Source organism: Oncorhynchus mykiss, chromosome 5 (genome assembly GCF_057628025.1).
Source record: "Oncorhynchus mykiss isolate SJ-2025 chromosome 5, ASM5762802v1, whole genome shotgun sequence".
NCBI lineage: Eukaryota > Metazoa > Chordata > Actinopteri > Salmoniformes > Salmonidae > Oncorhynchus > Oncorhynchus mykiss.
The window spans coordinates 15481428-15495624 of NC_143026.1; the positions used below are offsets into that span (position 1 = coordinate 15481428).

The window sequence follows — 14197 nt, forward strand, 5'->3', positions numbered from 1 at the left end:
AGTCAGACAAGTGGAAATTATGGTCAGTAAAGAAAACTTTAAGCTCGTCTCTCAATTAAAAAAAACGTGTCAATACTTTGCCCCTTGACAACCAGCGCACTTCTGTATGTTGTAAAAGCGTTACATGGTCGCTGCCCATATCATTACATAATGCAGAAAATACACAAGAGTTCAGGGGCCTTGCTTTAAAAAAGTTAACCATTTTCACTGTAGTGTCCAAAACATCTTTCAAGCTGTCAGGCATTCCCTTGGCAGCAAGAGTCTCTCGGTGGATGCTGCAGTTTACCCAAGTGGCGTCGGGAGCAACTGCTTGCATGCCCATTACCACTCCACGTTGTCTCCCTGTCATGGCTTTTTCACCAACAGTACAGATACCAACACATCTTGACCACCAAAGTCCATTTGATGTCACAAAGCTGTCTAGTACTTTAAAAATATCCTCTCATGTTGTCCTGGTTTCCAGTAGTTTTCAGAAGAGGTTATCTTCCTTAATTGACCCCACATAAACTTAACGGACATATAGCAGGAGCTGTGACTCATCCAGCTGTAACACATATAATTCACTGGCTTGTATGCGAAGCAGTAATTGTTTCAAAACACCTCCTGCCTTGTCACTGATGCGTCGTGAAACAGTGTTGTTTGATGAAGGCATTGTCTATATAGTTTTTTGGGAGCCTTTTCCCCCAACAATGTCCCAGCCATATCCTCGACAGCAGAAATAATTAAGTCCTCCACATTAGTATGGGGCTTGCCTGTCCTAGCCACTCGGTAACTCACCATATAAGACGCTTCTAGCCCCTTCTTATTAATGGTATCTGTTGCTTTTATACATGTCTTACTATGCGAAAGTCATCTTTTTTTCTCACTCAAAAAACACCTGGCTTATTTTTCAAATTGTCATGTTTCGTTTCTAAATGTCTGAGCAAGAGTGAAGGTTTCCCGCGAGAGAGTAACAGTTAATGTGATTGGATGTTAATTATTTGACATGGGTACCTGTATTTGACATTGTGTTGTTATGTTGCTGAACACTAGATGGTTTATTTACATTTTTGGCAGTGAAACGAGGCTACACAGGCGAGAGAAAAAAACTCACCCAAATGTATAGCCCTGTTGGAAATAAATGTCCTGTTTGAAAATGTGAATCACATTTGGCATTGGGCGTCAACCAGTTAGGGAATACCTGGTCTAGACTTACAGTGCCTTCAGAAAGTATTCACACCCCTTGACCTTTTCCACATTTTGATGTTACGAATTGAGATTAAAATGGATTTTATTGTCTTTTCTTATTTTTTATCTACACATGTATTTATTTATTTTTGATCAATGGAAGAAATAATATATATTTATTTATCTTGCAGCAATTACAGTCTTTTTGGGTAAGTCTCTAAGAGATTTTCACACCTGGATAGTCCAACATCACTACTCTGGACGGCTCGGACTTAGAATATGTGGACAACTACAAATACCTAAGTGTCTGGTTACACTGTAAACTCTCCTTCCAGACCCACATCAAACATCTCCAATCCAAAGTTAAATCTAGAATTGGCTTCCTATTTCGCAACAAAGCATCCTTCACTCATGCTGCCAAACATACCCTTGTAAAACTGACCATCCTACCAATCCTCGACTTCGGCGATGTCATTTACAAAATAGCCTCCAATACCCTACTCAACAAATTGGATGCAGTCTATCACAGTGCCATCCGTTTTGTCACCAAAGCCCCATATACTACCCACCATTGCGACCTGTACGCTCTCGTTGGCTGGCTCTCGCTTCATACTCATCGCCAAACCCACTGGCTCCAGGTCATCTACAAGACCCTGCTAGGTAAAGTCCCCCCTTATCTCAGATTGCTGGTCACTATAGCATCACCCACCTGTAGCACGCGCTCCAGCAGGTATATCTCTCTGGTCACCCCCAAAACCAATTCTTTCTTTGGCCGCCTCTCCTTTCAGTTCTCTGCTGCCAATGACTGGAACGAACTACAAAAATCTCTGAAACTGGAAACACTTATCTTCCTCACTAGCTTTAAGCACCAACTGTCAGAGCAGCTCACAGATTACTGCACCTGTACATAGCCCACCTATAATTTAGCCCAAACAACTACCTCTTTCCCTACTGTATTCATTTTATTTATTTTCCTTCTTTGCACCCCATTATTTTTATTTCTACTTTGCAGATTCTTCCACTGCAAATCTACCATTCCAGTGTTTTACTTGCTATATTGTATTTACTTTGCCACCATGGCCTTTTTTTGCCTTTACCTCCCTTATCTCACCTCATTTGCTCACATCGTATATAGACTTATTTTTCTACTGTATGTTTGTTTTACTCCATGTGTAACTCTGTGTCGTTGTATGTGTCAAACTGCTTTGCTTTATCTTGGCCAGGTCGCAATTGTTCTCAAAATAAATAAAAAAGATCTGTCAAGTTGGTTGTTGATCGTTGCTAGACAGCCAATTTCAAGTCTTGCCATAGATTTTCCAACTGATTTAGGTCAAAACCTTAACATTGAATGTTCTTGAGTGGCCTAGTGGTCTAGGTAAGCAACTCCAGTGTATATTTGGCTTTGAGTTTCAGTTGTGAACTTGTCTCCCAGTGTCTGTTTGGAAGGCAGACAACCAGGTTTTCCTCTAGGATTGTGCCTGTGCTAAGCTCTTTTCCACCCCTCCCCCCCCAAAAAAACTCCCTAGCCCTTGACGATGATGAGCATATCCATAACACGATGCAGCCACCTCCATGCTTGAAAATACACTGCTCAAAAAAATAAAGGGAACACTAAAATAACACATCCTAGATCATAATGAATTAAATATTCTTATTAAATACTTTTTTCTTTACATAGTTGAATGTGCTGACAACAAAATCACACAAAAATGATCAATGGAAATCAAATGTATCAACCCATGGAGGTCTGGATTTGGAGTCACACTCAAAATTAAAGTGGAAAACTACACTACAGGCTGATCCAACTTTGATGTAATGTCCTTAAAACAAGTCAAAATGAGGCTCAGTAGTGTGTGTGTGTGTGTGGCCTCCACGTGCCTGTATGACCTCCCTACAATGCCTGGGCATGCTCCTGATGAGGTGGCGGATGGTCTCCTGAGGGATCTCCTCCCAGACCTGGACTAAAGCATCCGCCAACTCCTGGACAGTCTGTGGTGCAACGTGGCGTTGGTGGATGGAGTGAGACATGATGTCCCAGATGTGCTCAATTGGATTCAGGTGTGGGGAACGGGCGGGCCAGTCCATAGCATCAATGCCTTCCTCTTGCAGGAACTGCTGACACACTCCAGCCACATGAGGTCTAGCATTGTCTTGCATTCGGAGGAACCCAGGGCCAACCGCACCAGGATATGGTCTCACAAGGGGTCTGAGGATTTCATCTCGGTACCTAATGGCAGTCAGGCTACCTCTGGCGAGCACATGGAGGCCCCCCAAATAAATGCCACCCCACACCATGACTGTCCCACCGGTCATGCTGGCGGATGTTGCAGGCAGCAGAGCGTTCTCCACGGCGTCTCCAGACTGTCACGTCTGTCACATGTGCTCAGTGTGGACCTACTTTCATCTGTGAAGAGCACAGGGCGCCAGTGGCGAATTTGCCAATCTTGGTGTTCTCTGGCAAATGAAAAACGTCCTGCACGGTGTTGGGCTGTAAGCACAACCCCCACCTGTGGACGTCGGGCCTTAATGGATTCTGTTTGTGACCGTTTGAGCAGACACATGCACATGTGGCCTGCTGGAGGTCATTTTGTAGGGCACTGGCAGTGCTCTTCTTGCTCCTCCTTGCACAAAGGCGGAGGTAGCGGTCCTGCTGCTGGGTTGTTGCCCTCCTACGGCCTCCTCCACGTCTCCTGATGTACTGGCCTGTCTCCGGGTAGCGCCTCCATGCTCTGGACACTACCCTGACAGACACAGCAAACCTTCTTGCCACAGCTCGCATTGATGTGCCATCCTGGATGAGCTGCACTACCTGAGCCACTTGTGTGGGTTGTAGAATCCGTCTCATGTTACCGCTAGAGTGAAAGCACCGCCAGCATTCAAAAGTGACCAAAACATCAGCCAGGAAGCATAGGAACTGAGAAGTGGTCTGTGGTCCCCACCTGCAGAACCACTCCTTTATTGGGGGTGTCTTGCTAATTGACTATAATTTCCACTGTTGTCAATTCCATTTGCACAACAGCATGTGAAATGTATTGTCAATCATTGTTGCTTCCTAAGTGGACAGTTTGATTTCACAGAAGTGTGATTAACTTGGAGTTACATTGTGTTGTTTAAGTGTTCCCTTTATTTTTTTGAGTAGTGTATAAAGAGTCATAGTCAGTGATGTGTTTTCCCCAAACATAATGCTTTGATTCAAGACAAAGTTAATTTCTTTTACACACTGTTTGCAGTAATACTTTAGTGCCTTATTGCAAACCGGATGCATGTTTTGGAATATTTTTTTTCTGCACAGGCTTCCTTCTTTTTACTCTCATTTAGGTTAGTATTGAGGAGTAACTACAATGTTGTTGATCCATCCTCAGTTTTCTGCTATCACAGCCATTAAACTAACTTACTCTCCAGCAACTGAGTTAGGAAGGATGCCTGTATCTTTGTAGTGACTGGGTGTTTTGATACACCATCCAAAGTGTAATTAATAACTTCACCGTACTCAAAGGGATATTCACTGTCCGCTTTAATTATTTTTACCCATCTAACAATAGGTGCCCTTCTTTTCGAGGCATTGGAAAAACTCCCTGGTCTTTGTGGTTGAACCTGTGTTTGAAATTCACTGAGAGACCTTACAGATAATTGTATGTGTGGGGGTACAGAGATGAGGTAGTCATTCAAAAATCATGTTAGACACTATTGTTGCACACAGAGTCCACACAACTTATTATGTGACTTGTATTTAGGCGTGCCATAACAAAGGGGTTGAATACTTATATATTTTTAAATAATTTGTACAAATAAAACAAAATCCACTTTGACATTGTGGGAAATTCACAAAATCTCAATTTAATCAATTTAAAATGTTAAATTCAGGCTGTAACAACAAAATGTGGAAAAAGTCAAGGTGTGTGAATACTTTCTGAAGGCACTGTATGTTGTAGATTAATAGAATTCCTCTTTAAGATAAAAGTTTTCTACCAAATTTGTTTGAAAATGATGGATAAAGAGACTACAGCCCTGGTCAAAAGAAGTGCACTACACAGGGAATAGGGTGCTATTTGCGAGATACCATGACACGTTTCAGACTCAATTAGACCTAATTCATAAATAGACCCTGACATCATGTCAATCAAAAATGATTAATGCTGATTTGCATCAACATTCCAGTTTATCTACACTTCACCTCCTCTCTGGCAGAATTCTAAAATAAAACATTCAGAAGTTCTCATGCAACAGCACAAAAAATGATTTATGCTGACCAACACAAACGTTTCAGTTTTATCTTCACTTCAATTCCTCTTTGGCAGAATTCTAAAAAGAAAAAACTTCCAGAAGTGCCCACGCAACAGCACCACAGAAGCTGTCACTTACACCATGTGGCACTGGACCGCTTCTGCTTTTTTTCTGACTGCAGACACTCGAGACTGCAGGTTCCTTCTCATTACTGTGGCAGGGGAGAACTTCTCTTTCCACTGGGAACTTACAGTAACAAACATGACCGCTTTAAGACAGTCAGAAACAGGAACTTGAAAGTGATAGAATGACAATTTCACTCATTGAAATCAGTGTGCGACAACTCATACAGAGAGTGAAATATTATTTGTTTTTGTTTCACTAAGGTAAAGAGAGTCTGAGCGGGACAGTACTGAAAAAACATCTCACGCTACATGGGTGCGCAATAGTCTCAAGTAGCTTCATCTCCTCATTTCTTCCAAGTTAAATAAATATCTCACTCTAAATATCTGGAAGAAGCCAATTCAGTGAATTGCAGATGAGGACAGGGCGATGAGAAGATAAAGCCCTACACAATTGAAAATGTTGAATACACCATATTTAAGACCAAGGGAAAAACTCTGGGCCCTAAAACTAAAAGCCCCTAAAGATTCAGTCTGGTCCAGTGGGCCCTGGTGCATACTATTGGTATGCCACTGTCGATTATATCCAAAGATGGGAGTCCAGTGCTACTCACCTGAGCGCATCCATTTTCAGGCCAGGGAGGGGGGGTTTGGGCGGAGCTACGTCCTCCTCTGCCATGTCCGTCACAGCCTCGGTGAGCGGGGTCTTACTCAGGATCTCCCTCTCCCGTTCTGTCAGTGGCAACTCTGACCTGCTGGGAACAGAACAGGAGAGAGAGTCTGTGTGTGTGACAGAGATAGACTGACAGGAAAAAGTCTGGTGTATGTAGGGTTGTTTGTGTGCGTTCACTCACCTCTCTGGTGTAGTGATAGGTGGTGGTGGGGGTCTGTTGGGTGTGGTGGGGGAGGGTTGCTCCTGTTTCTCTATGGTGAGTTTGACCAGCTCCTGTTAGAACCACACAACCTCAATGTGTACAGTATACTGTTTTCAATCAGATTAAGATGTGTTCATTACATAATTTAGACAAAAACCTGAGTGGTCAGAGAGCAGACCTGGGTCAAATACATTCAGTTGTAAAGACTTTTGAAGTATTTGCACTTTCAGGACCATTCCATTTGGTGACATTGTACCAGGCAAGCTAACCAAACCACAGCATACGTATTTGAAAGTAGGCCTATTTGACAAATGTATTTGCCCCAGCTCGGCAAGGGAGAAACAGACACTATGACCCTCTCTGAGAGCCGTGGAAAGCTGCAAGCTATCGTTTCACAGACCCACCGACTGTCCCTCTTACCTTGACCCCATCCAGGACGGCTTTGATGACTGTCGTGACCGCGACCACGTTGTCCTTGTCATCAAGGTTGATGCCGTCCAGCATGACGTGGTCGGACCAGCGGATCAGGTTGGCAAGGCTCTGGTACACCCGGTTGTGACACGACGACACAGCCGAACTGAGGAGACAGGAGAGACGTGACAGTAAATGACAGGAAGGAATAGATGGACAGAAAGGGGAGGCTGAGATTAGGGGGGGAATGGAAAAGTAAAGATGGAGAAAAAAGGGGGAGGGCGTAGAACAGTAGAGTGATGGCAGGGTTACAGGGAAGAGGGATGGAAACAGAATGGAAGAGGGGAACAGAGAATGGAAGAGGGGAACAGAGAATGGAAGAGGGGAACAGAGAATGGAAGAGGGGAACAGAGAATGGAAGAGGGGAACAGAGAATGGAAGAGGGGAACAGAGAATGGAAGAGGGGAACAGAGAATGGAAGAGGGGAACAGAGAATGGAAGAGGGGAACAGAGAATGGAAGAGGGGAACAGAGTGGGGGTGTAGGGAAGAGGAGCGAGAGATACACATTTAATGTCAGGTTCTGTAGATTGAGAATACGGACAACTAGCTAGACTAAAGGACCACATCTCTTCTCCCGCACTGACAGCCATATGCGTTAACTCAATGTCTCCCCCGAGGGGATTTATTGAGGAAGTGTGTGTGTGCGTGCGTGCGTGTGTGTGTGTGACTGGAAAAAGTGTGTTTGTGGTGGTATTAAGTGGAAAATGTGTGTCTGTTCTGGTTTAGGTGTGAGGTGTCTGTTCTGATCTAGGTGTATGTGGCTGTGCTGAATGGACCATTGAGAAACAGTAGGGCGTGGTGGAGGTTCAGACCAGTCACAACACGCTGCAGCTGATTCACAACTCTGGAATATCCCTCCTGTCTCTACAGGATACAGCTCAGAGAAATAGCATCTATACAACGGTCCTCCCCATGAGTTTACCAGTCAAATTTCAAGGGTTACAGGTTCCAAGCCTTTTCTCTAGATTCTATTTCTATGACACTGCTACAGTAGAGCTAAGGGCTGTATGGGCAAAATGGAGCCTAAGACCGGGGCTAAGGCTCGTGGCCACAATGAACAAACTAAGTGGGCAAGAGGAGACAGCCAAGCAAAAGACCATTCAGCAATAACAACTGGAGTCATAATAAAGCCTCTCAAAGTAGAAGTGCAGCTGATCTAGGATCAGATTTGATTTCTAGATCACATTGAATAAGATAACATGGACAGTGGGGACCTGATCCTAGTCTAAGACACTTTATGAATACAGGCACTGGACCTAGGTGGTTCCAGAAGCAGAGGGGTAGGACTCGAGTCCCTGAGGCGGGTTGTGATCTGGGACGGTTGTCACCAACCTTTTGGTGGCAAAACTCGAGTTAGCACTTCATTATTTGTTACTCCTATGACCAAAGAACGGGAAATATTCCTTGATATTAAAAAAGACACAATAATAATAATAACAAAACAAGTCTATCGATACACTTTGTTGCACGAGTGGATAAGAAGAAGCGTGTGGCTCATAAAAAAGTGTTGACAGTGCTGAATAAATAGGTAAACATTAACTCAGTCAGAATAACAGGAGCTCTTTCCAGATATGAAATACCAGAGCACACGAGATGAACACACACACTGAAAACTCCAGGAAGCCTGAGGTGATTATGTCTCACTATGATGTCACCAAGTGTTGCTCCTGATGATGTCACAACATCCGTTCTCCTTTTTGAGCAACGTTCCAACAGGACACATCAAAAGCAGCTAGATAGCAGTTGATGATCAAACCACTTCAATGAGGTTGTTACATAACGTCTTGGGGAATGGAGACACCATTTGTTTACATTATTTTGTGGCAAAACAGCAAGAACATTCTGTGAGAATGTAGTACGCAGCCCATCTCACTAAGGGGCAACATGCCTAGGCTATGACTGGGTAACAATATGTAAGGAATGACCAACGGTCTCTCCTAAATGCTCAAAATTGTGTATGTATATATATATGTATATATATATATATATATATATATATATATATATATATATATATATATATATATATATATATATATATATATGACACAACAAACAAACAACAAAGTGAATAGAAATTTGGTAACAAAAAAACCTCAACAAAATAAAAACAAAATATGGTATGATCATATACTGGGCCAAAGATCCCTCACCAATGCTGAATACTAACCAAAGCCCATTTCCTTTGACCTATAGTACCCAGTCAAAAGTTTGGACACAACTGCTCATTCAAGGGTTTTTCTTTATTTGTACTATTTTCCACATTGTAGAATAATAGTGAAGACATCAAAATTGTGAAATAACACATATGGAATCATGAAGTAACAAAAAAACAAAAAAAAGTGTAAAACAAATCAAAATATACTTTAGATTTTTCAAAGTAGCCACCCTTTGCCTTGATGACAGCTTTGCACACTCTTGGCATTCTCTCAACCAGCTTCACCTGGAATGCTTTTCCAACCGTCTTGAAAGAGTTCCCACATATGCTGAGCACTTGTCGACTGCATTTCCTTCACTCCGCGGTCCAACTGATCCCAAACCATTTCAATTGGGTTGAGGTCAGGTGATTGTGCAGGCCAGGTCATCTGATGCAGCACTTCATCACTCTCCTTCTTGGTCAAATAGCCCTTACACAGCCTGGAGGTGTGTTTTGGGTCATTGTCCTGTTGAAAAATAAGTGATCATCCCACTATGTGCAAACCAGATGGGATGGCGTATTGCTGCAGAATTCTGTGGTAGCCATGCTGGTTAATTGTGCCTTGAATTCAAAATGAATCAGACAGTGTCACCAGCAAAGCCCCCCACACCATGCTTCATGGTTGGAACCACACGTGGATATCATCCATTCACCTACTCTACGTCTCACAAAGACACGGCGGTTGGAACCAAAAAAAATAAATTTAGACTCATCAGAACAAAAGGACAAATTTCCACCGGTCTAATGTTCATTACTCGTGTTTCTTGGCCGAAGCAAGTCTTCTTATTATTGGTGTCCTTTAGTAGTGGTTCCTTTGCAGCAATTCGACCATGAAGGCCTGATTCACGCGGTCTCCTCTTTCTGACCTAGAATATGTGGACAACTACAAATACCTAGGTGTCTGGCTAGACTGTAAACTCTCCTTCCAGACTCATATCAAACATCTCCAATCCAAAATCAAATCTAGAATCGGATTCCTATTTCGCAACAAAGCCTCCTTCACTCACACCGCCAAACTTACCCTAGTAAAACTGACTATCCTACCGATCCTCGACTTAGGTGATGTCATCTACAAAATAGCTTCCAATACTCTACTCAGCAAATTGGATGCAGTCTATCACAGTGCCATCCGTTTTGTTACCAAAGCGCCTTATACCACCCACCACTGCGACCTGTATGCTCTAGTCGGCTGGCCCTCGCTACATATTCGTCGCCAGACCCACTGGCTCCAGGTCATCTAGAAGTCTATGCTAGGTAAAGCTCCGCCTTATCTCAGCTCGCCAACACCTCCTTTGGCTGCCTTTCCTTCCAGTTCTCTGCTGCCAGTGACTGGAACAAATTGCAAAAATCATTGAAGTTGGAGACTTACATTTTCCTTGCTAACTTTAAACATCAGCTCTCTGAGCAGCTAACCGATCGCTGCAGCTGTGCATAGTCCCTCTGTAAATAGCCTACCCAATCTACCTACCTCATCCCCATATTGTTTTTATTTACTTTGCTGCTCTTTTGCACACCAGCATCACTACTTACACACCATCATCTGCTCATCTATTGATGGTTTTTGCGAATGCACTTGAAGAAATGTTAAAAGTTCTTGAAATTTTCCGGATTGACTGACCATCGTTTCTCTTTGCTTATTTGAGCGGTTCTTGGTCTTATACCAAATAGGGCTATCTTCTGTATACCACCCCTACCTTAACACAACTGATTGGCTCAAACTCAAATAAACTTTTAACAAGGCACACCTGTTAATTGAAATGCATTCCAGGTGACACCCTCATGAAGCTGGTTGAGAGAATGCCAAGAGTGTGCAAAGCTGTCATCAAGGCAAAGGGTGGCTACTTTGAAGTATCTAAAATCTAAAGTATATTTTGATTTGTTTAACACTTTTTGGGGGGTTATCACATGATTCCATATGTGTTATTCCATAGTTTTGATGTCTTCACTATTATTCTACAATGTAGAAAATAATAAAAATAAAGAAAAACCCTTGAATGAGTAGGTGTGTCCAAACTTTTTGAGTGGTATTGCACATACCATCTTGAACACTAGCCTTTCTCCTGTCCCGTCTCAGCCCACGTACTTGTGTGTTATCCGGGCCTCCACCTGCACCAGAGGTAGAATAGCCTCCAGCACCTTGCTGGCCGAGCCAGGCAGCATCTCCAGCACCTTCTTCTCCACCACCATCTTGTCCACGATGGTCTTGAAGTAGCGCAGCGCGCTCACCACCTCCTTCTCCTGCTCCTCCAGCCGACTCACCTTCTACAGAACAGAAAGAAATAGAATAGTTGTGTTCAGTAGGCAACAAAAGGATGGAAACAGAGTGAAACGGGGAGGTACTATTTGAACTTGTCCAATGAGATACGTACGCTCAGTCGTTTTCTGTTGCAAAATGGCCCTAATGAACACAATGAAACATGGTAAGCTCGGAGGAAATCAATATTTGACATAATAATTGCTGGATGGAGAAAATGCCATTTCCAAAGAGAGCTCCGTTAAAATTAAAGCACACCCTTTGACGAAAACAACATTGTAATTTAGCATGGTCCAAAAATCTAAAAAAATATTTATATATTAATTATAATCCACATAATAATTCACATTTCACATTGCTGTTGGATTATTTTCCTGTCTCAAATTAAGATCCTACATACACTGAGTGTACAAAACATTAGGAACATCAGGTGAATCCAGGTGAAAGCTGTTATCCCTTATTGATGTCACTTGTTAAATCCACTTCAAATCAGTGTAGATGAATGGGAGGAGACATGGATTGTGTATTTTTAAGCCTTGAGACAATTGAGACATGGATTGTGTATGTGTGCCATTCAGAGGGTGAACAAACAAGATAAAATATTTAAGTGCCTTTGAACAGGGTATGGTAGTAGGTGCCAGGCACACTGGTTTGAGTGTGTCAAGAACTGCAACACTCCTGGGTTCACGCTCAACAGTTTCCCGTGTGTATCAAGAATGGCCCATCACCCAAAGGACATCCAGCCAACTTCCCACGACCGTGGGAAGCATTGGAGTCAACATGGGCCAGTATCCCTCTGGAATGTTTGTCACGGCATGTAGAATCCATGCCGCGACAAATTGGGGCTATTCTGAGTGCAAAAGGGGGTGCAACTAAATATTCGTAAGGTGTTCCTAATGCTTTGTACACTCAGTGTATGTACAAAACTGTCAGGGAATTGAAGTCATTATACTAAAGCCTTGGGAGTGAGAGGAGTTTATTCAGGAAACTGGCCAGCTTCAGTTCCATTCATGTGTGTATGGTTGTGTCCCTCAAATGGCACCCTATCCCCTATGTAGTGCACTACTTTAGACCAGGGCTTTATGGGTAATAGTGCACTATATAGGGGATAGGGTGCCATTTGGGGGGGACACCTACTGGTGGTAGCACCTGTTACCCATCCAAAGGCAGCACTCACAACAACTCGGAAACCACAGGAAACTCACACAATAGGGCAGAGCAATACAATACAAAGCAAGGTACTGGACGGAAAACCACACACACACAGGTAAACAAGTGCACGGGATAGGTGGGAGAGCTGGGTTTCCCACAGCAAGCACACACACACACAATTCTAGAGGTCGACCGAATATGATTTTTCAACGCCGATACCGATTATTGGAGGGAGGACCAAAAAAAGCCGATACCGATTAAATCGGACGATTTTTTTAATTTATTTGTAATAATGACAATTACAACAATACTGAACAAACACTTATTTTAACTTAATATAATACATCAATAAAATCAATTTAGCCTCAAATAAATAATGAAACATGTTCAATTTGGATTAAAAGATGAAAAAACTAAGTGTTGGAGAAGAAAGTAAAAGTGCAATATGTGCTATGTAAGATGTAAGTTCCTTGCTCAGAACATGAGAACACATGAAAGCTGGTGGTTCCTTTAAACATGAGTCTTCAATTTTCCCAGGTAAGAAGTTTTAGGTTGTAGTTATTATAGGAATTAAAGGACTATTTCTCTCTATACGATTTGTATTTCATATACCTTTGACTATTGGATGTTCTTATAGGCACTTTAGTATTGCCAGTGTAACAGTATAGCTTCCGTCCCTCTCCTCGCTCCTACCTGGGCTCGAACCAGGAACACATCGACAACAGCCAACCTCGAAGCAGCGTTAACCATGCATAGCAAGGGGAACAACTCCTCCAAGTCTCAGAGCGAGTGATGTTTGAAACGCTATTAGCGCACACCCCGCTAACTAGCTAGCCATTTCATATTGGTTACACCAGCCTAATCTCGGGAGTTGATAGGCTTGAAGTCATAAACAACGCAATGCTTGAAGCACAGTGAAGAGCTGCTAGCAAAATGCATGAAAGTGCTGTTTGAATGAATGCTTACCATCACTCAGTCAGACTGCTCTATCAAATCAGACTTAATTATAACATAATAACACACAGAAATAGGAGCCTTTGGTCATTAATATGGTCGAATCCGGAAACTATCATCTCGAAAACAAAACGTTTATTCTATCAGTGAAATACGGAACCGTTCCGTATTTTATCTAACGAGTGGCATCCCTGAGTCTAAATATTCCTGTTTCATTGCACAACCTTCAATGTTATGTCATAAGTACGTAAAATTCTGGCAAATTAGTTCGCAACGAGCCAGGCGGCCCAAACTGTTGCATATAGCCTGACTCTGCGAACAATGAACGCAAGAGAAGTGACACAATTTCACCTGGTTAATATTGCCTGCTAACTTGGATTTCTTTTAGCTAAATATGCAGGTTTAAAAATACAATGCTCAAAAAAATAAAGGGAACACTAAAATAACACATCCTAGATCATAATGAATTAAATATTCTTATTAAATACTTTTTTCTTTACATAGTTGAATGTGCTGACAACAAAATCACACAAAAATTATCAATGGAAATCAAATTTATCAACCCATGGAGGTCTGGATTTGGAGTCACACTCAAAATTAAAGTGGAAAACCACACTACAGGCTGATCCAACTTTGATGTAATGTCCTTAAAACAATAAAAAATGAGGCTCAGTCAGTAGTGTGTGTGGCCTCCACGTGCCTGTATGACCTCCCTACAACGCCTGGGCATGCTCCTGATGAGGTGGCGGATGGTCTCCTGAGGAATCTCCTCCCAGACCT

At 42.5% G+C, this 14197-nt stretch overlaps 1 protein-coding gene across 20 annotated transcripts in view; it reads right to left on the bottom strand.

The window, feature by feature from the left end:
- The window catches only part of rapgef1b (Rap guanine nucleotide exchange factor (GEF) 1b), a 78075-nt gene that overhangs the window by 28158 nt on the left and 35720 nt on the right, over window positions 1-14197 (bottom strand). For 14 of the 20 annotated variants that reach the window (XR_016495895.1, XR_016495896.1, XR_016495894.1 and 11 more), the window contains exons 3-6: window positions 11141-11319; window positions 6809-6965; window positions 6368-6459; window positions 6128-6268 (exon numbers count right to left, since the gene is read on the bottom strand). Coding sequence is in view for 15 of the 20 variants with exons in the window: in XM_090233897.1 (XP_090090023.1) it covers window positions 6128-6268; window positions 6368-6459; window positions 6809-6965; window positions 11141-11319 (569 nt within the window). In the remaining 5 variants the exon portion in view is untranslated. The remainder of the gene's footprint in view (window positions 1-6127; window positions 6269-6367; window positions 6460-6808; window positions 6966-11140; window positions 11320-14197) is intronic. The other 6 variants (XM_090233900.1, XM_090233898.1, XM_090233894.1 and 3 more) reach the window with 1 other exon arrangement.